Source organism: Mucor velutinosus (genome assembly GCF_035048745.1).
Source record: "Mucor velutinosus strain NIH1002 chromosome Unknown tig00001545, whole genome shotgun sequence".
Lineage (NCBI taxonomy): Eukaryota > Fungi > Mucoromycota > Mucoromycetes > Mucorales > Mucoraceae > Mucor > Mucor velutinosus.
In genome coordinates, this window is record NW_027041925.1 from 564,973 (window position 1) to 588,370 (window position 23,398).

General features: G+C 40.3%; 8 protein-coding genes across 8 annotated transcripts; 7 read left to right on the forward strand and 1 right to left on the reverse strand.

The window, feature by feature from the left end:
- Positions 1–371: 371 nt before the first annotated feature.
- On the forward strand, positions 372–3,567 carry ATC70_006350 (uncharacterized protein; the record flags this gene model as incomplete). The annotated part of the gene is made up of 10 exons (XM_064825626.1): positions 372–456; positions 513–1,406; positions 1,468–1,554; positions 1,615–2,014; positions 2,069–2,198; positions 2,257–2,300; positions 2,457–2,531; positions 2,613–2,695; positions 3,200–3,360; positions 3,436–3,567. 10 exons carry the CDS (start codon positions 372–374, stop codon positions 3,565–3,567), a joined length of 2,091 nt encoding a protein of 696 aa, XP_064676844.1.
- A 177-nt stretch (positions 3,568–3,744) lies between these two features.
- Positions 3,745–4,344, forward strand: ATC70_006351 (uncharacterized protein; the record flags this gene model as incomplete). The annotated part of the gene is made up of 4 exons (XM_064825627.1): positions 3,745–3,760; positions 3,815–4,157; positions 4,212–4,243; positions 4,298–4,344. The coding sequence occupies 4 exons, from the start codon at positions 3,745–3,747 to the stop codon at positions 4,342–4,344; spliced, it is 438 nt and encodes a 145-aa protein (XP_064676845.1).
- A 256-nt stretch (positions 4,345–4,600) lies between these two features.
- On the forward strand, positions 4,601–5,026 carry ATC70_006352 (uncharacterized protein; the record flags this gene model as incomplete). The annotated part of the gene is made up of 1 exon (XM_064825628.1): positions 4,601–5,026. One exon carries the CDS (start codon positions 4,601–4,603, stop codon positions 5,024–5,026), a length of 426 nt encoding a protein of 141 aa, XP_064676846.1.
- Positions 5,027–6,970: 1,944 nt separating this feature from the next.
- ATC70_006353 (uncharacterized protein) lies at positions 6,971–8,796 on the forward strand (the record flags this gene model as incomplete). The annotated part of the gene is made up of 6 exons (XM_064825629.1): positions 6,971–7,089; positions 7,146–7,215; positions 7,268–7,334; positions 7,393–7,467; positions 7,523–7,642; positions 7,706–8,796. The coding sequence occupies 6 exons, from the start codon at positions 6,971–6,973 to the stop codon at positions 8,794–8,796; spliced, it is 1,542 nt and encodes a 513-aa protein (XP_064676847.1).
- A 574-nt stretch (positions 8,797–9,370) lies between these two features.
- ATC70_006354 (uncharacterized protein) lies at positions 9,371–11,858 on the forward strand (the record flags this gene model as incomplete). The annotated part of the gene is made up of 10 exons (XM_064825630.1): positions 9,371–9,428; positions 9,489–9,544; positions 9,691–9,785; positions 9,855–9,984; positions 10,049–10,164; positions 10,251–10,401; positions 10,476–10,717; positions 10,774–11,179; positions 11,242–11,517; positions 11,574–11,858. The coding sequence occupies 10 exons, from the start codon at positions 9,371–9,373 to the stop codon at positions 11,856–11,858; spliced, it is 1,815 nt and encodes a 604-aa protein (XP_064676848.1).
- Positions 11,859–14,102: 2,244 nt separating this feature from the next.
- On the forward strand, positions 14,103–16,585 carry ATC70_006355 (uncharacterized protein; the record flags this gene model as incomplete). The annotated part of the gene is made up of 6 exons (XM_064825631.1): positions 14,103–14,555; positions 14,615–15,052; positions 15,112–15,261; positions 15,330–15,989; positions 16,048–16,230; positions 16,286–16,585. The coding sequence occupies 6 exons, from the start codon at positions 14,103–14,105 to the stop codon at positions 16,583–16,585; spliced, it is 2,184 nt and encodes a 727-aa protein (XP_064676849.1).
- Positions 16,586–16,892: 307 nt separating this feature from the next.
- On the reverse strand, positions 16,893–19,583 carry ATC70_006356 (uncharacterized protein; the record flags this gene model as incomplete). The annotated part of the gene is made up of 7 exons (XM_064825632.1): positions 16,893–17,232; positions 17,296–17,625; positions 17,679–17,895; positions 17,948–18,273; positions 18,326–18,397; positions 18,460–18,970; positions 19,025–19,583. The coding sequence occupies 7 exons, from the start codon at positions 19,581–19,583 to the stop codon at positions 16,893–16,895; spliced, it is 2,355 nt and encodes a 784-aa protein (XP_064676850.1).
- An 835-nt stretch (positions 19,584–20,418) lies between these two features.
- Positions 20,419–21,564, forward strand: ATC70_006357 (uncharacterized protein; the record flags this gene model as incomplete). The annotated part of the gene is made up of 5 exons (XM_064825633.1): positions 20,419–20,581; positions 20,636–20,832; positions 20,888–21,097; positions 21,163–21,259; positions 21,317–21,564. 5 exons carry the CDS (start codon positions 20,419–20,421, stop codon positions 21,562–21,564), a joined length of 915 nt encoding a protein of 304 aa, XP_064676851.1.
- Positions 21,565–23,398: the final 1,834 nt, after the last annotated feature.

A 23,398-nucleotide genomic window follows, 5' to 3' on the forward strand; every position in this document is an offset into this window, starting at 1 on the left:
TAAGATTGATGCATTCGTGCTGTATACGATGCAATGTATGGCTCACTATGTAAATGAGTAGTACAAGCTATGAAGCTAATCATTTGCTTGTCTGGCGTTCAAGATATGAACATGATGGAGCCACCGCCATCAGCCAAAGACCCAAAGCACGCTTTAAATGTTTAACAACCTTTCTGGTAGAATACACGAAAACCGACCACTGATAAACTTTTAGACCATCTATGCTGCTGTGACTCAAAGAACAAGTGTGTAAAGTTGTATTGCACACATTCAGTTGCACAGATCCTGGGAAAGTACGTTTAAAAAATCACACACATGAAGGTATTTAATAACGCCTTTCTCTTGAATTATTCATCTACCCCAAAACCATCATGTCCACTGCCAACACAGCAAAAAAACGCCTGGAGACCATCAAGCACCATTTGAATCCAGATGAACACCCTCATTTTGAATCATGTATATTGTCATATAGACATACAAGATGTCAACGGACTAACCCATCTAAATCATAGTACGTATTCAAAGAAAACAAAATCAAGTGCCTTACGTCTCCAAACTGGATCCATTGAGTTTTCTGCTGAGAAGCGCCATGGTGTATACTCACAAAACCGCCATCATTCATGGACAAAAGAATTTCACCTACTTGCAACTGTCTGAACGAGTCAAGACATTGGCCAATGTATTGATCGATACATACCAAGTCCAGCCTGGCGATCGTGTCGGTATTCTGTGTCAGAATATTCCTGCATTTGTGGAAGCCCAATATGCTATACCCGCCATTGGTGCCATTAGTGTGCCAATGAATACCCGTCTCGCTGCAAAGGAAATCGAGTACATTACTGATCATTCCGGCTTAACTGTGTTGATTGTGCAAACAGAGCTGATGGGTCGTCTTACAGAACGAACAAAGCAAGCGTCCCACTTGACACTGATCGAGGTTTCTGATTCAGAGAATGTGGACCAAGATCCTTACGAAATCATGCTGGCCAAGTGCAAGTCTCCCCGTCTGGGCTGGAATGATTTCCCCACAGTGGCTGATGAAAATGAGGTGATCTCTGTAAACTACACATCTGGATCCACAGGTAGACCCAAGGGCGTCATGGTGACTTATCGCGGCGCTTACATGATGGCATTGGGCATGGCCATCCATGGTCAGCTCTCGTCTTCCTCTGTATATTTGTGGACTTTGCCCATGTTTCATTGCAATGGATGGGGTTTCCCTTGGGCTATTGTTGCTGTAGGAGGAACACAGATCATGCTGAATAAATTGGACTATGCGCTTATTTGGAAACTGTTGAAAGAGCATGGGGTGACTCATTACAATGGCGCACCTACAGTTCAGAACGAAATATGTAATCATGAAGATGCTGTTCGCCTTGGTCATTCGGTGAATGCCTATAGTGGAGGTTAGTGCTGTATAGAGTCGATGTAGGCATGCAAGAGATTCATATCATATGCGTTTTGTAGGTTCAGCTTTGTCGAGTACCTTGGTGCGTCGCATGAAGGCGCTGAATCTGAAGCCCACACAAGTGTATGGCTTGACCGAGACCTACGGTAGGAAAATAGAGCAATGGACATGGTTAAACAGCAGAAACTCATATTGCTGAATGACAGGGCCAGCTGTGTTGACCTATGATCACTTTACACTATCACAGTATGATGAGGAAGAACAAGCCAAACTGCTTGCTCGACCTGGCTTCAATATCGTTACATCAGATGAGCTTCGAGTGCTCAATGTACAAACAGCCAAGGATGTCAAGCCCGACGGAAAAGACATTGGAGAGATATGTTTTACTGGCAACCTTGTGATGAAGGGATACTACAAGAACCCTGAGGAGACCAAGAAGGCATTCAGACATGGTGTTTATTGGACAGGTGATCTTGCTGTTAGACATCCTGATGGTTCTATTGAAATTGTGGACCGTAGTAAAGATGTCATTGTGTCTGGTGGCGAAAACATCAGCTCCATTGAGGTGGAGAGTGTCATTGTGCAATTAGATGAGATATCAGAATGGTAATGTTAGGTACACAAAGATGTAATATGTCTTGCTCATACTTTCCATTGCAGTGCTATCGTTGCTGGGCCTGATGATAAATGGGGCGAAAGACCAGTTGCATTTGTCGTGCTCAAAAAGAATAGAACATTGACTGAATCTGCCGTTATCGATCATTGTAGAAACTCGTTGGCAGGTTACAAGGTACAGTGTGATTCAGTATAGCGTCAAGCGATTTGATAATAACACACAACGACTTCAGTGTCCCACCAAAATCGTATTTACAAAGGAGATTCCGAAAACGAGGTAAGATACAGATCAAGTCGATTCCTGCACAGCACAATACTCACTACTATCTTAACAATTCATATAACAATAGTACTGGTAATGATATACATGAATGGAGCATTGGATGATGTAGGGGCACAATGGAATCACTCACACATTTGATACACATTTTAGGCAAGGTCCAGAAATTCGTTTTACGGGAGGGATTATGGGCAAATTACAAAAAGAGGATCAACTAGGAGGGCACGAGTATGTAGAATATACAAATGTATGAACAATAGATAATAGCGTAATAAATTGAGCAGCATGTGATGTTTTCTATGCCTGTAGTTTACTTGCCTCCTTGCAAATTACTACTAACAATGAGCATGTACATGGTATCATTCAGTGCACCGTGTTTTATATAATATGCAGTAATGTATTGATCAGACATGGAAAATGACAACAGTAGTTTGAATTGCATAAAGCCATATGATGGCAGCCCTTGAGTATACAGGGAATATAGAAGGAGGAGGAAGGTGAATGTACATATAATCAATGATTTAATCACCAATGTCATCAATCAAGGAGGCCTTTTTATGTAATGTATAGTTGAGATCAATATCATACAAGTGGTTTCTTTCAGAGCTATGCAGCATGGTGTAATTCTATACATCAACTATTGCCCAACCACCGGTAACCATGTTGGATGATGATATAGAGTCTGCATCCTGCCTTGTCAGATGTGCTAAACGCAAAAAAAAAAAGTATCTATTTCATATAAAATGGACCTGATTTCTGATGTCGTTTCGTTTTTCTACTATTATCAAACACACACTCAAACTAAATCAATCCATCTCAGCTATCAAGCATGAAATTGTCTACTACTAAACTCGTTTTATTCATGGTCTTTGTCGTTTGCCTCGTTGCTACTTAAGTAACTGCCAAGCACCACCATAAGGATTGCGATGATGACGATCACGAAGAATGGGATGATGACTGGAAGGACGATCATGATTGGGACAATGACAATGACTGGGACAATAATGATTGGGATCATGACAACCATCCTTCTTCCATCTGGTCCAGTGGCTGGCCTGTACCCACCTTGGGTTAATCCACTGCTTATTATCCTCCTGGTGCCCCTGCTACTTTAACTGCTACTTACACTCAGGTTTACACCGCTACTGGTGTTCCTACCGCCTCCCCCAATCAGCCTCAATACGGTAGCTTAGCCAGTGTCACTGGTGTTGGTGTTCCAATTACACTCGCTGCCATCATGTTTACCATGGTCATTGTAGCTTAATTTTCCATCATTACAGAAATGATCTATTTATTTTTACTTTTTAATAAATAATAAATGAAAAATTCCATTTTTCGACAAAATGTCTCGGATAAATAGGTCAACAGACTTTGCTTTAGTACAGAATTTTGGACAGAGAGAGCGGATATATTCGAGAGTCTTTTCACGCTTTTTATATTGATGAATTCAGCAGGAGGTAAGCCAAAAAAAAATGCTTCAGTGGATCATCTCATACCCATCTGTCAATCAGTGCCAGGCTATGTATCAGCAACCAATTACAGCAATAATACTGGATACCCTCTTCCACCAGCACCACCGCCAGCATATCATGAGGACGCAGGCAATCTTCCAGGACAAACCTATTACCAACCGCCCGCACCGCCTGTGTCATATCCACCACCATCACTAGAGCAAGAGCCACCACATCATGTTAATCCAGTCGCACAATTCTATTCTCCACCAGATAATCGAAAGCTTGCTTTAAGGAGACGTGTATCCTCGTGTCTATGCTGTATAGTGATCATCATCATCATCGTCGGATTAGCCGCAGGGTTGTCTCAAAGTAGCAGCTATAACCACAGGTATTGCGAATGGTAAGATCATGTAGCTATACAGGAAGCGCAGCCAAACACTAACTGATGATGTAGTCGCACAAATGCGGATTGCGTTAGTTTGTATGGTAAGTATGATGGTGATTGCGATCACATTTGCTTACACTAACATGGATGAATAGGGCCCCGTGTGTATTGCTACCAATCTTGCGATTGCGGTACCATCTAACTTATATCTATCACTAAAAAATCACCATTCATGTATATCTCACTATCAATAAATTAATATAAAAGAAGAGTGTGCCATTGGTATCAGACTGAAACCTTTTGTTGATTAATTTAATGGGATCTATTTCATCGGCGAAGCTATTGTGATTTCGTGTATAAATACGTTTCTTCTCTTAACCCCATTCATTATAGAGTCTGCCATGCTTGAAAGTAGACAAAATCAAGTTTTCTCAGACATCCAGACACCTTCAAAAACCATGACTATGACAGAAATGGATAGATCAGATACATCAGTACAGGAAGCATCACACCAACAAGTGCTAAAAGGCGCAGAACAGCATAATCGATCAAGGTCATTGACATCGTTGCAGAGCATGTTTACTCGCCGGAAACGACTCTCTTTACAACGATCCACTTCTCAGTTATCCGCACATAGAACTACAGCACTCTCTGCTTGTACATTACCGTCATCTTCTTCAACTTTCTCATCCAGCTCCAGAAAGGAAAGCACATTTAACAAAATTCTACATCTACTTCCATTTAAAGGCAATGACAAATACACGTTGTCTCTCGCAAACACATCAGCGCTGCCATCTCAAAAGTCTCTTGAATTCGAAGCCTTACTAGAGGAATATCCAAGTCGAACTATCAAGACAAGCTTGACACCGTGCACAGCTGCTTGATACTATCACTATGAAATAAAGGCTGGAACTTGAATTAATAGTTTACCTAATCAGACTTGACTGCATTACTGTTTGATCGGATGTGCAACGTTACTCCCTGTGCCAGTGCAATTTAGTATCAGGGTATACAAACTACTCCAAATGGTGTATTTTGGCTGTGATAAAGTCTTGAGCGTTAAAGGTAGCGTAGATAGCGCCTCTTTACTGGAACCAGTATCGAAACCCTCTTCATGACGAAGGACATTCATCTGAGGCCTCTCTAGCGAGCTCAGGCAATGTAATGTCATAATGGACACGGTTCTAGATAAACATGGCAATACGTTTGACGATTCAGCCATGAATGACTAATTAATATAAGTGGCCTCATGTCATCTATTTTCCAATATGTGATCGATATTGAGTGGATATACTACTGATTCATTGAATGCAATAAATCTATTCTTTGAGAGAGACATACCACTCAAACTTGAAAACATGTGAATCCAAAACAAGCTGAATTGCATATAACCATTTTTGCAAGCGTAAACAAATACGAATTATGTCATGAAATTCGTCATAAAGGACGACATCTGATTCAGGAACATGCAACCCCTCTTATTACCCAGGGACCATTTTACGGGTTCTGTGCAACTGCATTCATTTCACGAGATAGTATAATGTAATATCGCTCTAAATCTCTTTTTATCCGTGGATAGAGATTCCTTGACGTCTATTTGTACTTGTACCTGATACACAAAGTAATTTAACGTTTATATTAGCTGATTCTAGCGTAGCAATCCCATTTTACAAGGTTTGGTCTGGATTGCCACATAATGCTTATATACACTCTACGGATGAACTGTTTATATAGTTATAAAGATACACAGAGCGTATCCCATTTCCTTCAAGTGCCTAGTATCAATATGGTATCCAGTGCAGAATAGAAACTTTCTCAGGCACGGTAGTAACCAAGTACATTATATAAGATGCACAGCAACCAAGAGAACCAATACGAATGTAAGGTTACCTTGGCTATAGTGATCGATCGAGAACACGACACAGTGCTTCCACGGTTGTAACCCCAAATGCGCGCGCATGACTGATTTATAAAAAAAAATCTCTAGTTATATAATAATGCTGAAACTGTTTGCATGATAAGAAATGATTGGCGTGATACTTGTAAATCAGAATTATCTAAGCTGTATTTATCATCCTTTAATGCGTGTCTGTGTCTGTGATACTAGATAACTGAGATACTAGTTGGTTATAGGTTAAAAAGGGTTCTTTTGCAAGGGAACAGGGTCTACTATCCACGCCCCCATTGTTGTATTAGTCATTTGTCTATTCTATTAGAAACACATGGAATGCGTGTACGTCTTGTTGACAAACAATGATACCTCGGAAGGAATCGAAATGCAGTTTTACAACTTACTATCAGGGAGATTACTGTTGAATAATAATTCACTTGCTTACGTATTATATCAAATTGCATCTCATACAAGGTTACACATCTTTGATTTAAATGCATGATTCCGTAGGTTGTGTTCATTAAAAGAGAATTTAAGCTGCTCTATCGCCACATTACCATGCAGTCTATAGCGCAGTAGTCAACTCGACTAGACTGCACCAATGGTGCTTTTAGTTGATTTGATCAACATTGCCGTCTTATTACATTTACTATTGTGTTACGACAAATCAGAGCATGAAATTAACAAGAGTTACACACAATGTATTTGACCCTGAATACTAGTAAAAGAGAGACCCTCTTTTCTAGTATGATGAGAATTCAAATCTATCGTGTGTATGTGTGTATGTGTGTATGTGTGTATGTGTGTGTGTGTGTGTGTGTGTGTGTGTGTGTGTGTACAATAACAACAAAACAATATAAAAGAGAGCTGGTTCATTCAACATTTCTCTCTATTCCTTATCCACTTTCTCTCTCTCTTTCCTTACTCTTTCAATAGAATGAAATTCAGTACTCTCTTGGTCACTGTAGCTGCTGCTGCTCTCTGCTTGTTTGACGGCTCCACTGCTACCCCTACTGGTTTGACCACTCGTGCCACTAATGGCAAGGTCATTGTTGGGTATACATTTATTGCAAATCAAACGAATTCAACTAGACGCTAACAATAGTTCATAGCTACTTCCCCAACTGGCTCTATGGTCGTTATACTCCTTCCATGATTGATTTCACAAAGTATACTCACGTTGTAAGTCATTTCTACCATATGTCTTTGATCGCATTCATTAATGTAATGACAGTACTATGCTTTTGCCATTCAAAATACTGCTACTACCCCTACTTGGTCTGATTCCGGTGTCTTTGATGGTAAGTCTTGATCCAACATCAGTATAGGATTCGCTTCTGACAAAACACACACATACAGACTACGTCCAATACGGTTTCCCTAAGCTCGTCTCTTTGGCTCACGCTGCTGGCACCAAGGTCATGGTCTCCGTTGGTAAGTAATCTTGTCACTATTGTCATTTGTTCTTGTTCTGAACGGTATTTTCAAGGTGGTTGGTCGGGAAGCACCCAATTCTCTCCCATGGCAGCTTCTGCTTCCAACCGTGCTGCTTGGATCAAGTGGAATGTGGATTTTGTCTCCAAATACGGCACTGATGGTGTTGATATTGGTAAGTTTTGCTGCCCTGTCTTTGAAGGAATCTGCTGGTGAATAACCGAGATTATCTTTATAGATTGGGAATACCCTACTGCCAAGGGTGCTGGCTGTAATGCTGTTAGCGATAACGATGTTGCCAACCTCAACACCTTGGTCAAGGAACTCCGTACTGCTCTCAACAGCAACTTCCCCAACAACTACAAGGAAATCACTATGGCTGTCCACATCACACCTTGGGGTGGTGATAACGATGCTACTGATGTTTCTTCATTCGTGCCTTACATTGATCGTTTCCATGTCATGGCATTTGATGTCAATGGTGCCTGGAACAGTACCAGTGGCCCCAACTCTCCTTTCCATAACCAACCTGGATTTGGTTACCCTGTCGGCTGGGCTGAGGGTGTTGAGAAATGGCACAGTGCTGGTGTCCCTTACAACAAGATTGCTGGTGGTATTGCTTTCTATGGTCGTGCTCAAACCTTGACCGTAACATCCAACCCCACTACTCAATACAATCCTGCTGTCTCTCCTAGCCCCCCTCTTGGTGATTCTCTCGATGGCCCATGGACTAACCCTTACTGTTCCAGCGATACCTCCAGCGCCTCTGGTGTCTGGAGATGGACCAACATGAGATCCCAAGGTTTGCTTACCTCTCCTACTACTGCTGCTTCTCCCTGGATCCGTAACTTTGACAACGTTACTCAAACTCCTTGGTTGTATAACCCTACCAACAAGCAATTCATTTCTTATGATGATCCCGTCTCTCTTGGTGTCAAGACCAATCACGCTCTTAGCAAGGATCTTGCTGGTCTCTTTGTCTGGTCCATTGAACAAGATAATGGCGAACTTTTGAATGCCATTGCTCCCATGATTGCTGGTAACCCTAAGCCTACTCCGATCACCACTGGTACTGTTGCTCCTACCTCTACCGCCACTGCCACTGCTACTAACACTGGTACTGCCACCACCTCTACTACGACTGCTACTCCTACCTCTGGTGCTGGTTGTGGCGGTGTTGCTGCTTGGAACGCTGCCACCGCTTACAATGGCGGTGCCACTGTCTCTTACAATGGTAATGTCTACACTGCTCAATGGTGGACTCAAGGTGAAACACCTAGCCCCACTGGTCCTGCTTGGGCCACCTGGAAGCTTGTCAAGGCTTGTTAAATTGATGCCCTCCTTTTGTAAAACTTCCTGTCTCTCTAAATCAAACTCTAACCTTTCTTTTTTTTTTTCCTAAATTATTTGATATAATTTAACTTATTTAACATCATATAATAAATCCAAATAAAATTTCATTTAAAACTTACATTTTTGGTCTTCAATTGTACAAGAAAGAAAGAAAAGAAAGAAGTGTAGCCACTGACAGGGCATTCTTTATATTCAATCTAAGGTTGCTATGGCAACCTAAATGAGGCTGGATAGATTGGTTGTTGCGAACTGTGGGAGAGACATACAAGCAATGATCTCGAGGCGGAGCACATGGTGGTGATGAGCTGCCATCCGAGAAATAACGTTTCTGTTTTCAGTCTGTAATTGGCCACATAACCTCTATATAACTTGCGTGCATCAATGCGGCCTTGAGCTCATGAGCCGCCTGGCAACCTCAGCGTGGATCAGTCTGGGTTCTAGCAACAAATCCCATCCCTAAGCCACTATAGGAGACATCTATAATTTTTTTTACTGTCAGTTCCAACAGCATCTTCTTTTGTCTTGACCAATACGACAAAAGTAATTAAATATGCCTACCGTTAACATCGACAAGTTGGCTCTTTTCGAAGCCCTTGAGAGAGACTACAGTAAGACACACAGCACTCGAAATACAGTATAGCTTGAACCAACACATTTGTTTCCACTAGCCTCTCAAGAATTCTTCGAGCTCTGCTTCCGTTTCGGTATCGAACTTGAAGAAGATGTAAGCTTCCTACACTTCACCAAAGCAAATTACCACAATTCAATCATTTCGGCCTGTTCAGCATCTGAAACGAATTGATTTGGATAATGTGATTTGTTAGCAACAATTTACAAGATGATTAACGCTTGTTTCTGACACTTATATAGACTTCTGAAAGAGAGATTGCTGAAAAGGAGGGAAGCAAGAGCACCGAGAATTTGTCTGAGAGAGCTCTTTTGAAGATTGATATTCCTGCCAACAGGTAACTATTAGCACCCATCAGCAATCATAGTTCAATGCATCTGATACCTTGTTTGCATCAACCAAAAAGATATGACTTGTTGTGTCAAGAAGGTCTCGCTCGTGCTCTTCGCGTTTTTGAAGATAAGGCCAAGCCTCCTGTCTATAAGGTTGTCAAGCCTGCTGACGGTAAGCTCCAACAAATTCGTGTTTTGGAATCCGTAAGTGCATAATATCTCAAGTGATGTTTGGCACCTTTTAGCTTATATCATGTTTGTTGTGTAGACTCAAAAGATTCGTCCTTACATTGTTGGTGCTGTTTTACGCAACATCACTTTCACTGCTGAGAACTATGCTTCTTTCATCGACCTCCAAGATAAGCTTCACAACAACATTTGTCGGTAAGACACACTCCAGCATATCATAATCATGAGTCATCCTTTCACGTTGAAAGGCAGTCCTAACGACATTGCAATATTATCCATAGTAAGAGAACACTGGCCTCTATGGGTACTCATGATTTGGACACCATCCAAGGGCCCTTCACCTATGAAGCTTTGCCTCACAAGGACATCAAGTTTGTTCCCTTGAACAAGGATACTGAGGTTGACGGTGCTGAATTGATGGAAATGTATGCTGTAAGTTGTTGGAACGGGTCGACATGTGGATTGTATGAATAGAGGATGGCTGACAGTAAGGGTCGATTTTGTAGGAGGATAAGCATCTTGGTAAGTTCCTTCACATCATTCGCGACTCTCCCGTCTATCCCGTCGTTTTCGATTCCAAGCGCACTGTGTGTTCTCTTCCTCCCATCATCAACTCTGATCACTCCAAGATCACTCTCGACACCAAGAACGTCTTGATCGAAATCACCGCCACTGATGAGCACAAGGCCAGCACTGCATTGAACACTTTGGTCACCATGTTCTCTGAATATTGTGCCGAGCCTTTCAGGTACGTTAAGCCTAATGGGCTGCTGTAGTGCTGCATAAATCTGATGGAATGTATAGCATTGAGCCTGTCGAAATTATCTATCCCGATGACACTGTCAAGTTCTTCCCCAACTTGGAACCTCGTAAGGCTTCCGCCAAGGTTGATTACATCAACTCTTGTACTGGCCTTGAGCTTCCTGGTGAGGAAATCTGTCGTCTTTTGAATAGAATGTCTTTGGATGCTAAGATTAGCGCTGAGGACAGCAATGAGGTTCTCGTCAATGTTCCTCCTACTCGTTGGGATATTTTGCATGCTTGTGATATTATGGAGGATGTTGCTATTTCATACGGTTATGATAACTTGCCCAAAAAGATGCCCAATGTCAATACCTTTGCATCTGCTTTACCTTTAAACAAATTGAGTGATCATGTCCGTAAGGAGGTGGCCATGGCCGGTTTCACTGAAGTTGCTCCCTTAATTTTGGTAAGATTGTGATGGTAATGGAAGGCCAATACTGCAGAGTTTGCTCATACCACACTTTTTAGTGCTCTCATGATGAAAACTTCAAATTCCTTAACCGTGCTGATGATAGCAAAACTGCTATCCAACTTGCTAACCCCAAGACTGCCGAATACCAAGTTGTTCGTACCTCTCTTCTGCCCGGTATCCTGAAGACTTTGAACTCTAACAAAAAGCTGCCCTTGCCTATCAAGGTCTTTGAAGTGTCTGATGTTGGTTACAAGGATGAAACCCGTGATCGTAGATCTAGAAATGAAAGACACCTTTGTGCCACCTATACTTCCAAGACATCTGGCTTCGAGGTAAGTTTTACTTCAAAACAAATGGATGGATTACACTGTAGCTAATATTGGAATAGATTATTCATGGTCTCTTGGATCGTGTCATGACTATGCTCAGTACCTCTAGAATTCACAAGAACGATACTACTGAATTAGGCTACTGGATCGAAGAAGCTGTTGATTCCACTTACTTCCCCGGCCGTTCTGCCTACATCTTCTTGAGATACATTTGCCCTGAAACCAACACCCGCAAGGCCTGTAGAGTCGGCTCTTTCGGTGTTCTTCATCCTCTCGTTCTCGAAAACTTTGACTTATCTAATCCCACTACCGCCATTGAACTTAACTTGGAACCTTTTGTCTAAAGAAATAAATCATGCCATTATAATGCTTCTTTTTTTTGTATAAATCAAGCTATTGTTTCCATGAGTAAATCTCAAGTAAATGAGCTTCAATTATCACGATCTTGATACATCAAGTGAAAGATCAGACTGAAATACAGAAACTCTGGTACGTTCAAGAAGCGTATTGCTGCTCCACATCCCAATCAGTAAAAAATATCATAGAATCCCTCATGCCTCACCTGGAATTGAGGATTTGACTCTTTTACAGTGATACACATGGGTATTAAGAGGAAAAATACATACCGTATATGGAGGGACAGTATACTTGCTGCCCTCCTAATACTGGAAATTGCCAAATCACAGCGAAATTCGGGTGCATTCAAGTCATAATTTCTCGCGTTAGAAGCCATAGTAGACCGCCAAAATAGCGCCAAACAACTGCTCTCATCTAGGACTTACCTACTGACACCATTGCTCAACTTTTTTGGGACCAAAAAAAACATCATCAAAATTTGACCTCGAACTGCGAACCATGAGGGATATACCTCATGGAAAACATCAATAAATCAAACAATCGCGTTTATCACCTCAAAAATGAAAACTTCTATTATGGTATACATTAAATCAAAATGATCCTACTGATTCAGGGCAGCCCCTGAAGCTTTGTCTGTAAGATTTTTATATATGAAATTTTGACATTTTGGCAAAAGTCCTCATTTCATACTTTTAAGAATTTCTCAATAAGCTTATTCAAAACAATTATTGTAATTAGCACCATTGGAAGCGCCTTAAAAAGTACTCCAAGCGTGTATTAGGAAGTATAGGATGTTCATCGCAACTTATATAGTGTGGCACCCAAAATAGATGAATTGGATTGGTTTGGAACGAATTTTTTTTTTTTTTGTGAGTTTGTCTCTTCTGTTTTTATTTCAAGTCCTTAAATCGTCAGGAACGAAATTTGTCCAATCTTGATCAAAGAACAAACGAAGTTTTAAACTCGGCTTCCTAGCAAGGCCAATGCTTTATATTTCATGAAGGTAATGGATGCTTTCGAAGCTAATAGGACAGGGATTGCGAACTGCAAAGTAGTATAGCTTATCCAAGTATCTTTACGCTAGCTTTATAGTAGTTTTTCATATCAGTAAATATAAATCGCTGCAAATTGTAAATGCAAAGTCTAATATGTGAAATGCAACGTTGTCGCTCGTATGATATAGGATAGCGCAAGATTCTCGTAAAGCATGAGCGAGGTTAGATGACAAGCTCGTATTAAACAAAAAATTACACGCTATCTTAATACTGAAAAGCTTCAAAAAGGCTGTTTGGTACAAATGGCAATGATTTATCCTTGTATGATATTCGATGCATTTAATGCAGGCAGAATGCCTCTCTTTCTATTTCAGCCACGCAACACATACCTGTCAGTCTACCAGACTCCACAGTGATTTATAGTTGTAACGAAGTTCTTGATCAAGCTCGCTTGATAGGTTTAGTGTATAGAAAGTTTGAAAGCAGCATCTTGATCTCTCTGTTGAAGTAACTTGAATGCTTTAGCATTATATCTTGTTTTTGAGACATCGTAGGATACTAGCAATAGGATTATTATCGTATATCTGTCAGTGATACGCCTCTTATTGAATTTGCTAATCGATCTTTGTCGTTATAATTTATCCATTGCTTCTTAAAAACACATGTATCAGCCACTTATACCTTCTCCCTGTGTGTTGTACACATATCTTGGTAAATCTTTTCAGCTTTTTCGTATTTTTGATTCACTGTTTACTTGTTTTAGTATTGACCACGCCTCTTAACCTTTGGAGTTGAGAAGGAGATCCAATTAAATTGTATACATCCATGTTACAATGACTCTTTTTGATTTTGGTATGTGAAAACGTGCATAAATGTTGAAAAAAATCCGTTGTCTATTTCAAGCCATGTTGGATCATCCAGCTTTCAAAGATATTGTATCAAGTACTGCTGATAAGCAAAGCAAACGTGCATTACTACGTCGGAGTTGACTCATCATAACATAGTTATGCGTCAATGGCTCGGTTCGTCAGCCTATTTGACCAGCATTTTGATCTGACCATTGCTAGATGGTTCCTGGTTGCTATGGAGAATATACCTCCGCCCACTTAATTATTGTATTCCCGATAAATATTGCTCTTCTATTCATTTTAATATAAATTAGAATTTGGTGTAATTCATTTGTTTTATCACTTTCTTTCTCTTTCTACAACTTGTTTTTCGCTTTTCTCATTCATTATGGTTTGTCTAGGGCCTAGAAAGAAGGAAAAGAAGAGCAACCTTTTAAGTCCAGACGATGCCACATCAAGAGGACTTAAAAAAGGAACCAGCAAGTTAAAGACATCCAAGACCAACACAAGTCTGGCCCCGTCTGTCGCCTCCACTGCCAAAAAGTCACCTCGTTCATCTTTGGATACTGGTAATACCAAGAAAACAACACTGCCCAGACCATCCTCTCGCAATTCCCTCTTATCAAATGGACGCACCCCCAGCCCAGCTCAACGTGCAACATCTCCTAAACCACCCTCGTCTTCAAGACCCAATAGTATGATATCTGTCAAAAGTACCGCCTCAGTAGCATCGACTGCTAACAATACGAGACCCACATCAAGAACACCTAGCCACGCTTCAACTGCAAAAAGATTTCCCATTACAGAGATGAAGGAGGAAGTTAAGGATCTCAAAGCCAAGGTATGTTTGCAAATGATGTATTTGTTGATTGTTTGTATAGCTAAACCTATTACATCCAGAATGAGGAAAACATGAAGTTGATTGCAGACCAAAAAGCGGAGCTCGAGCGTTTGAAACACCAACTCAATCAGTCATCTCAGGTCCCTGCAATACCAGACAAAGAGGCGCCTGTTGCGCAGAACGACAAGACAGCCGAGCAGACTGAAGAAGAGCTGACCTTGCTCAAGACGAAAGAAGAGCAGTTGCAGCAACGTGAAAGGGAAATTGAAGAGCTTCGTATCAGATTAGAAGAACAGCAATTAAACATTCCCGTTTCTCCTCCACCGGCAATTGTTATTCAATCGGAAGAACATGAAAATAAAGCCGAGATCTTGGCTCAGAAAGAGAAATTGTTAGAGGAGAAAGAAGCTAAATTAGAGGAGCAAAAACGCTTGATAGAGGAAAAGAAACCAATGATTGAAGAAGCTGCTTTGCAGCTGGAAGCATTGAAATTGGAGGTAATTTGTGATTTCGAGACGGGACGAGGATATTGTTGATATTCAACTCGTTTTAATAGAATCTGGATGCCGTCAGTCAATTAGCATTCAAGGAAAAGGAGCTGGAAGAGCTTCGAGCAATGATCAGCAGCAAGCCTGAGGAGGAACACAAGGAAGAGGATAAGAAAGAAGCACTTCAAAAAATTGAAGAATTGAACAAGCAACTCGAGGTACACATGAAAGCAATCACGCATTGCCGTAGATTTAATTAAACTAAATTGGATTTTCCTAAATGTAGGCTCAAAAGAAGGCACATGAGGAAAGCCTTCGTCTCCATGAGGAGGCATTGGCCGAGAAAGACATTTTGTTAAAGGAACAAAAGGAAGCTTTAGAAGCTCTAGTACAGAATCATGAGGACGAGGTTCGCAAATTGAAGACAGCACAAACTGGGAAGATCCTTGCTTTGAAGCAAAAACACAAGCAAGATAAGCTCGATTTAGAAAAGCAGGTCGAGCAAGCCAAGATTGAAGCAGAAAATAACCCTGCTGCTGCGGTGGATATCGATGAACAATTGGAACGCATGCTGCATGAATTCGAACAAGCAGAGCACACTTACGCCGTACAAATACAAGACTTAGAGCAATCCCATGAATCCGAATTGAATCATCTGCAAAACGATCAAAAGGCTCAATTAAACAAGTTGAAGAGAAACCAAGGCTTGACCAGAGACAGTTGGACTTCTCGCTATTTGCCTACAGATGCAGTCTCCTGGCCCAAGCCTAATTCAGCTAATATTCCCAAATTGCGCCCCACACCTTCTCTTGTTGAGAGTAAGAGCAAGACTTTATTACGAGTTTTGGGTAACATGCCTGCTTATCAAAAGCCTGAACCTGTTTTGACACCACTGGATCCCAAAAAGGTTCAGATTTACTATTCCTCTGTCAGTGGCAATGCAGTGGTAAGTTACACATATACACTTGGCTAACACCATTTATCTAAGATCGCTCTCTCTACAGATCAAGAGAAACCAGGAACACATCCAACAATTGCTCAAGACAAACAACATCAAATTCAGCCTTGTTGATGTTGCATCCAGTGAAGCTGCTAGACAATACGCTAAAAAGTGCAACAACAATGGAAAAGCTCAAGGCAGAATTAAGGACTTTCCTCAGTTATACGTTGGTGGTGAATACAGAGGCGTAAGTAGGTGTTCAATGTAAAGAGAAACAGCTGATTAAGCATGTGTATCTATAGCAATATGAGGACGTTGTCACTGCTATTGATGATGGGCTTTTGGATGATCTCTTACATGCAGCAGAAGAGCGCCATTTTACTCCTGAAGAGAGAGCAGCAATCCAGAAAGCAGAGTTGAACGAGGAAATGGCGGGACCAATGCGTGCTTTACCACCCATGGAGACAATGCCAAAGCTGAGACCTACCAAGTCTACTGGTAAGCCTGTCAAGACACTAAAGGATTACGATGAGGATGAGGAGCTCTTGAAGGCACTTGAGATGGAATTCAAGAATGGAAACGTGAATCTTGATGATTTATAAACATATTATTAAATTTTAATTGCCCATCTATAGTATATCCTTTATCAAACATAATACATTACCCCTTTTATTGCCCTGTAATCCAAACGATGTTTAGCCTTGTTACAGCCGAGATGGATGAATCAATCGCTCATAATGCACAGATAAACATTTTTGCTTTATTATATTCCGAGTATTTTATAAATGAAAGACATACTATTACATAGATTTTTGTTAGATATTACTACTAGAAAAGGGCTTGAAGACAGAATGACGGGATGATGTGATGTAGCCTCATAATTGCTACTTCTATTTACAGCCACTTTGGTCAACATTGGCTATGTTGTGAGCCATGATGGCTACTATTGGAAGCTTGAGATCTCTTAAAGTTCACAATAACTAGATCGCCCTCTGAACGATCATTGGGATCGATTTCAATGTGATCTAGTTCTATCAATTTAGGACAATTCTGCATAAATAAGGCTCGGTAGACCTGTCGCCGTGTCTTCCAATGGTCTGATAGAGTCTCCAAAAATTCAGCGTCATTTATAGCCCATTGATCATCAAGAGCTGTTAAAACATAGGGTGATATTTTATCGTGGTCGCTGATATGCTGAATCAAGTTTGCGTCGAGGGGAGGGTATATATTGGAGCTGATTGGATTATGTCTAATGTGCAACATCTTTCAGTAAGAATATCAACTGTGTCCACTGCATCCCGCATCAACTTACCGTAGATCCAAATAATGGAGCTGTCTGAGGTTTTGCACGACGCTGATCACTTCATTGATGCTGATCAATCTGTTGTCAATCAAGACCAATCGCTTTAGGTACTTCAATTTTCGCAGCGGTCGTATATCTGTGAGTCTGTTCATGCTGAGATACAGTGTGGAAAGGTTGGGCACCTGTTTTCCGAACTCTGGCGGCAATACTTCTAATTCTGCGGCGCAGATTTCCAGGTATTCCAATGAGTAGAAATCAACCATGCGATTCAGGTTTGGACAAGGGCTTCCTGATAGATAGAGCTTTCTTGTGCCACGCAGATATTGCAGGTTGAATTCTCTATAGCAATTGTTTCAGTCGCTGTACATTTGATCCTGCACATAATAACTCACGTTTTATGGCCGCCTTGATCTCTCAACGAAAATGAATCCAGTCTTGACACACATGCTACACCGATAATGCGTTGGATCTGATTATCGTCCAGATACAAGACACGGATATCAGGAAAGGGTGATATGTCAAATGACTTCAATCTGTTGAAACTTAGTTGTAATTTGCACAATCGCTCCATGGGTTGATTCAATTGTATATATTTCAACTCGTTGTGATCTATCATGGGATTAGATGAATCCGGCCATGATCTTACCACAGATGCACTTACCAGCATTTAGCTCCCTCAAATGAACCAACGACTCTATTGAATCCAGACATTCGATTCTATTGTATGAAACATCCAAACTCTCCAGCTGATTGTGTCTATGAGTATTTTCGAAATTGACAAGTCGACGAATGCAATTTGCTTTTAACGAAAGTGACACTAAACCTGGTAGATCTTGGAATGATTTGCAAGATGTGATAGAGTTGTGGTTGGCGTTGAGTGCGCGTAATGATTTCAGTTCCTTCAAGCTTTCAAAGTGATTGATACGGTTATGGGACACATCGAGGTGCTGCAGTTTGTCCAAATGATACACGTCGACTTCCAACAGCCTATACAAGCCAATTAGCATGCATTTAGTATTACTGTGATGATTTGATTTACTTGTTGTGTGAAGCGTATAAATGAATGAGTGAGGATGGTAATCCAGATAATGTCTTTAATTCATTATGTGTCCTAAATACGCAGAAATAGTCAACACCCTGTTTTGCAGCATCTTTGTGATTGTATACTCTCACACTTGGAGCGTTTCTAGCACGGGGAAGCAACTCGATAAATCGGTCAAACTGGACAAATTCTGCCTGCTTAGGTTGAGCTTCTTCAATTGGCTCCACTGCTGAATCGGCGTCAATGCTTCAAGTTCGTACAAGAATGTTGCCAAGTGATCCCGCGCATTATCTGCAAAAGACATGCATTTCGACACCGTATCAGTCATCTCTTGAGAGCTTTGTTCTCTGGGCTCATTTTGTGGTGGTTGCTGAGGTTGTATATCAATAACAATGGGCCGCTGTGTTGTCAACGCAGCTCTTTCGCTTGGCGGTGCTGCAAATGAAGGTAATTGATGGAGGGATAATGTGGGCTTTATACTTTTTGGAAGCGATCTTTTGGCTTGCTTGATAGGCCTTGATGATGACGCCCTGGCCTGTTCATCGTCTGAAGTGTTGAGATCAGATTGCAGCTTTTTGAATCTATCAGTTAAATCACTTGGCGGTGGTGCGCTAAATTGAAACTGGTTCGAAGGAAACAAAGCTAGGATCTAGTGTCAGTGGAGCAGGAATAAGACGCAAATGTAGCCAGTATTACCTTCTCTCATACTGCGCTGTTTCTCTTCGAATGATGTTTCTTGCTCTTTTGCTTCGTCCTCTGAGTTTTGATGTGGTAGATTTGACATGTAAGGTACGGATGAGCCAGATGTTGAGTTTTTCCAGACTGTATTTTGGTCCACGAGCGATTCTCTTGTAGCAGCAACAGGGATGCGATGATGTGTTTTAGGTAAGGAAGAAAGAAACGGAATGCTTTCTTTAATTGATTCATCATTTTGATTGTCATTGATAACTTCATTGTCTACTTTACTGTTGTCGTCACCTTCGGCAGTGGTGTCATTCATCATCAATTTACTATCGCCCAATGTGAATTCAAAATCCTGATCTCTTATATCTAGATCAAGCACCTGACTGCTCGTTGTTGGACTCTCGCATAATACTGCCTTTTCTTCGGCAAGAAATACTGGATCGCTGTCATCGTCAATATTGAATTGGGGCATGGTTTGAAAACGATTAAAATCCAACGAAGGTCGATGATCGCGAGGTTTCGACATCTCTGACGAGTTGAGAGAATCAATCATATCCCATTCATCTTCCATAGTAGCAAGAGGCGGTGTGATGGCAGTGGTAAAAGGAATGTAAGGATAGTTGGGTATAAGATTGTATTTAAGGAACGAGTTTTATTGAAATGGGCCAACTTGTAGATGGTGGTATTATAAATCATACAGGAGAGCAGCCCTTCGTGACGTTCTTATGCAGGAAGTCTTGAAGGTAGTACTGAGCGAAAAGCTTAAATGTTCTTGGATAAAGGGTTGCAATCCCAGTATTTTAATTATGAACATTCTAGAGCATCAAATCCATTCCTAGACACATGTTTTCACGCTCATTTGTATGCAAAATTAGATGTCAATCATGGCCATGCTGAATCCAGGGTATAAGATCTTTCAAATCTTGGCATGAGAGATGCATTACACAATAGCCATTGCATGCAATTAAGATTTCTCTGGAATCAAGGTGGCAGTGAATTTGTAACCAAGTTGGAAGACTTCCTTTTTTTTCCCAAATAACCCATTACTTATCTTGACGGCTGAGCTACAACTACTCCATCATCAAACATATGGTTTATAAGGAGAGTCGAATAATGCCATTATGCAATGACAAGAGTATGATAATCTCAAGGTAGGACACGACACTGTTTCATAACAGCTTGGGTGCAAACATCATGGAATTATTGCTTGAAATGGAAGCGTTCTAGACATACAACTCTATTGCCATGAATAACGCTCAAGTACTGGATTATGAGCACTACTCAAGCACATGATGTGAAATAATTTTTTGATAAGCATAAAGTAGATGCTTATTTATTTATCAGGCTTCTTTTTCACTTTTCCTTTCCTTTTCCTTCTTCTTTTATATTCTTTAAGATTTCATACAATGGGAGTAGCTTCATCTAAATTCCAGAGAAAGAGCAAGTTACAAGTAATTGACTTTGGATCGATCACACCGCTTGGCCTATATGAAAAAAACAACGACGATTACGATTTACAAGTAGTACGAGAATTAATATTGTCAAAAAAGCTATCGCCGTTCTACAAAGGTAATGAGCTCTACACCTATCTGATGGGATGTATAGCTAATGTGTGGTTTAAAGGCCTCTCTGATCCATTAACGCAAGATTGCAATGCCATTACGGAAAAACTAGCAGCGATCTCAACAAGCAAACGACCCAGTCTCTACAAAAAGCCCAAAAGCAGAGGTCAAGACTACCAGATGTACCTATCAAAAAATGAAAAAAGGCTATATTCCATCTTGTACAATGATTCTATCGAGTGTCCTATTTGTTTTCTGGTAAGAGTGAAATCATACACACACAAAAAAAAAATTCTCTTAGACGTACATGTAGTATTATCCTGCCAACATCAACTTTACTCGTTGCTGCGATCAACCCATCTGCACCGAGTGTTTTGTGCAGATCAAGAAAAGACCTGCTGATGCCTCCGCCTCTACGAGTGTTGCGAGAGAGTCTGGTATCGTGTGTCCATACTGCATGACTAATATTTTTGGTGTCATTTATCACTGTCCTCCGTCGTCTCCAAAAATACATCTCGAAAAGGTAAAATGTTTGTTGATGTGTCAGTGTAACAAGCACAAAAACTGATGTATACGTATCGGAAACAGGCATACAAAATCAGATCAACGACATCTGGACTATCACAACATCAACAGTCTAAGCGTAAAAGTATTGAGTCTGATCATCCCAATGTTGTACTCATAGGTAGTATATTACCACATGTATAATTATAAGTGTATTAATTTTTGCTCACACATGTAGATCATGTGAGACTGAAGCCGTCTGATGCTGCAAGTAGTAAAAGTGACATGCGTGCAGGTTCACTCCACTTTTGGTTCCAGTCATCAAGACCTAGCAATGTTACATCACTTGAAAGATATCTATCCACTATAAGATTAGAAGATATGAGCATACAAGATATCATGGCAATGGAATCTATGAGGCAATCACTGTTAGATATAGAAAATAACAACCATAGTCATCGCTTATATCAATCTTATATCTTTTAAACCCTCTCAAGCATACACTGATATGAATAAAATAAAATATTCCCAGCATCTTATGCTAATAAAGACTGCATAAAACTTGTGGTAGGCAAGTAAAAGTAATCGAGATTGACATGATGAAAGCACACTGCAGTAAAAAAAAAAAGAGGCAGAAAAGAGTAGATAGAATACTGTTAAAACCCTTCTTTATTCGAAATTAGGATAACGTGCAATAAAATGTATATTCTGCGTCTCTAGTTATATTATTTGGTTTATATCTCTTATCTGGCAGCAGTTTAGTAACTGCCAGTGATTCCATTGTTTTGTATATTATTGTTGGGTTATTTAGTCGTTGATCTGATGGCCCAAAACAGTATTTCAATATATGATTTGTGAATCATGCGTAAAGAATAGCTCTTTATTGTTGAGTATGTATCTTTTTTAGGTATATTCATGTTACAACACATTATAATACCCTTGGCATTTACTTGAGTATCTGTCATCTTTTATTTGTAGAGCATTTTACCCTTGCTATCATCATGCTAATACTATTATTATGTATGCTTATCTGTTGATAATAGCATGTCTTGCTTGAGATGACATTTACTTTGGGCTTTGTTTATGATGAAAATCTAGTCTGGTTCACTTCGCACACAAATGCGCAGTGTTGCAATTACTGACCAATGATTTCTTACAGGTTTCCACAAATAATTGGCATGATAGCAAGTAATTGAAACTCTCAACCAACATGACACTAGTGCCATTAGAGGCAGCATAATGTTTGAAAGCAGTTGAATAATGGCGTTTTCCAGGAAGAAGCGCCTATCATTCGTTGTCTGACATCTTTGATGTAACTCGCCAAATCTTTGATGATATATGTGCCTCTGGATCAGACCTTTACATTCTTGCATCTTCAAAGCTCAATAAAGAAACTTAGCTTAATTACAAACCTTTCTATGGTGAGCTAGACTGACTGGGCGTTGTCGTATGAAAAACTTGACAAAAGAAGAGAAAATCAGTTAGTCTGATGATAGAGCGTTTCAATTTACAGCCCTTTCTACACTTACTTTGCAAACATCGATTGTCTCCCTAAGGAATCATTTTGCCAACAAAAATCGAGTTTTGAGATATTAATGTTGCAGCTTTAAAAGTAGCATGTTCCCATATTTCCGCTTGCTGCGAGAAAACCGATGTTGTCATTGGATTTTAGATTGAATGTGTTGCTGCTGAGGAATAACAGGTTCTTGAAATAAGCTAACTTTGAGTAACGAGTTTCATATAAGAACCTGTTAGTTATGAGCAATTATGAGTAATAGATCCATAAATGGAGTGCTGCAAAACGTCGTATTCAAAATCGCTTAGTGATAGCTTGTTTCGTTGTGGTTTGGAAAAAAAGGGCCAAAGGTTTGCTGCACAATTCACGGAAAAAGAGGAAACAGCTATTCCAAGCTCAATGTTAATGCCAGAACCTTATATAAGGAACATTATATGTCCACTTCGAGGGGTTGTAGTTAGAGATATAAACGGATTTTCAGTCGCTACTACATTGGCTGTCAATACAGTAACTATGTGAGAAAAGTGTAACAAAACCAGTACATAAAAGAACCATGTTTGGACGCTATTCTTTGTTCAACTGTCAACTCAAACTGGCTTCTTTATTGATTGAAGTTTGTTGTTCCTTTGTGTTTGCTTTACAAAACAAGACTTTATTTTGGCACCTGCGATGATGTATCGTGTTTTTTTTTCAATACCCAAATTGCAGTACATTATTGCAATGGTAAAAACGCAATTTTCTGGAATAACAATAACGCAAAAATGTCCTTACGGTGCATAAGTTTATAAAATAAATCCAGGGCGT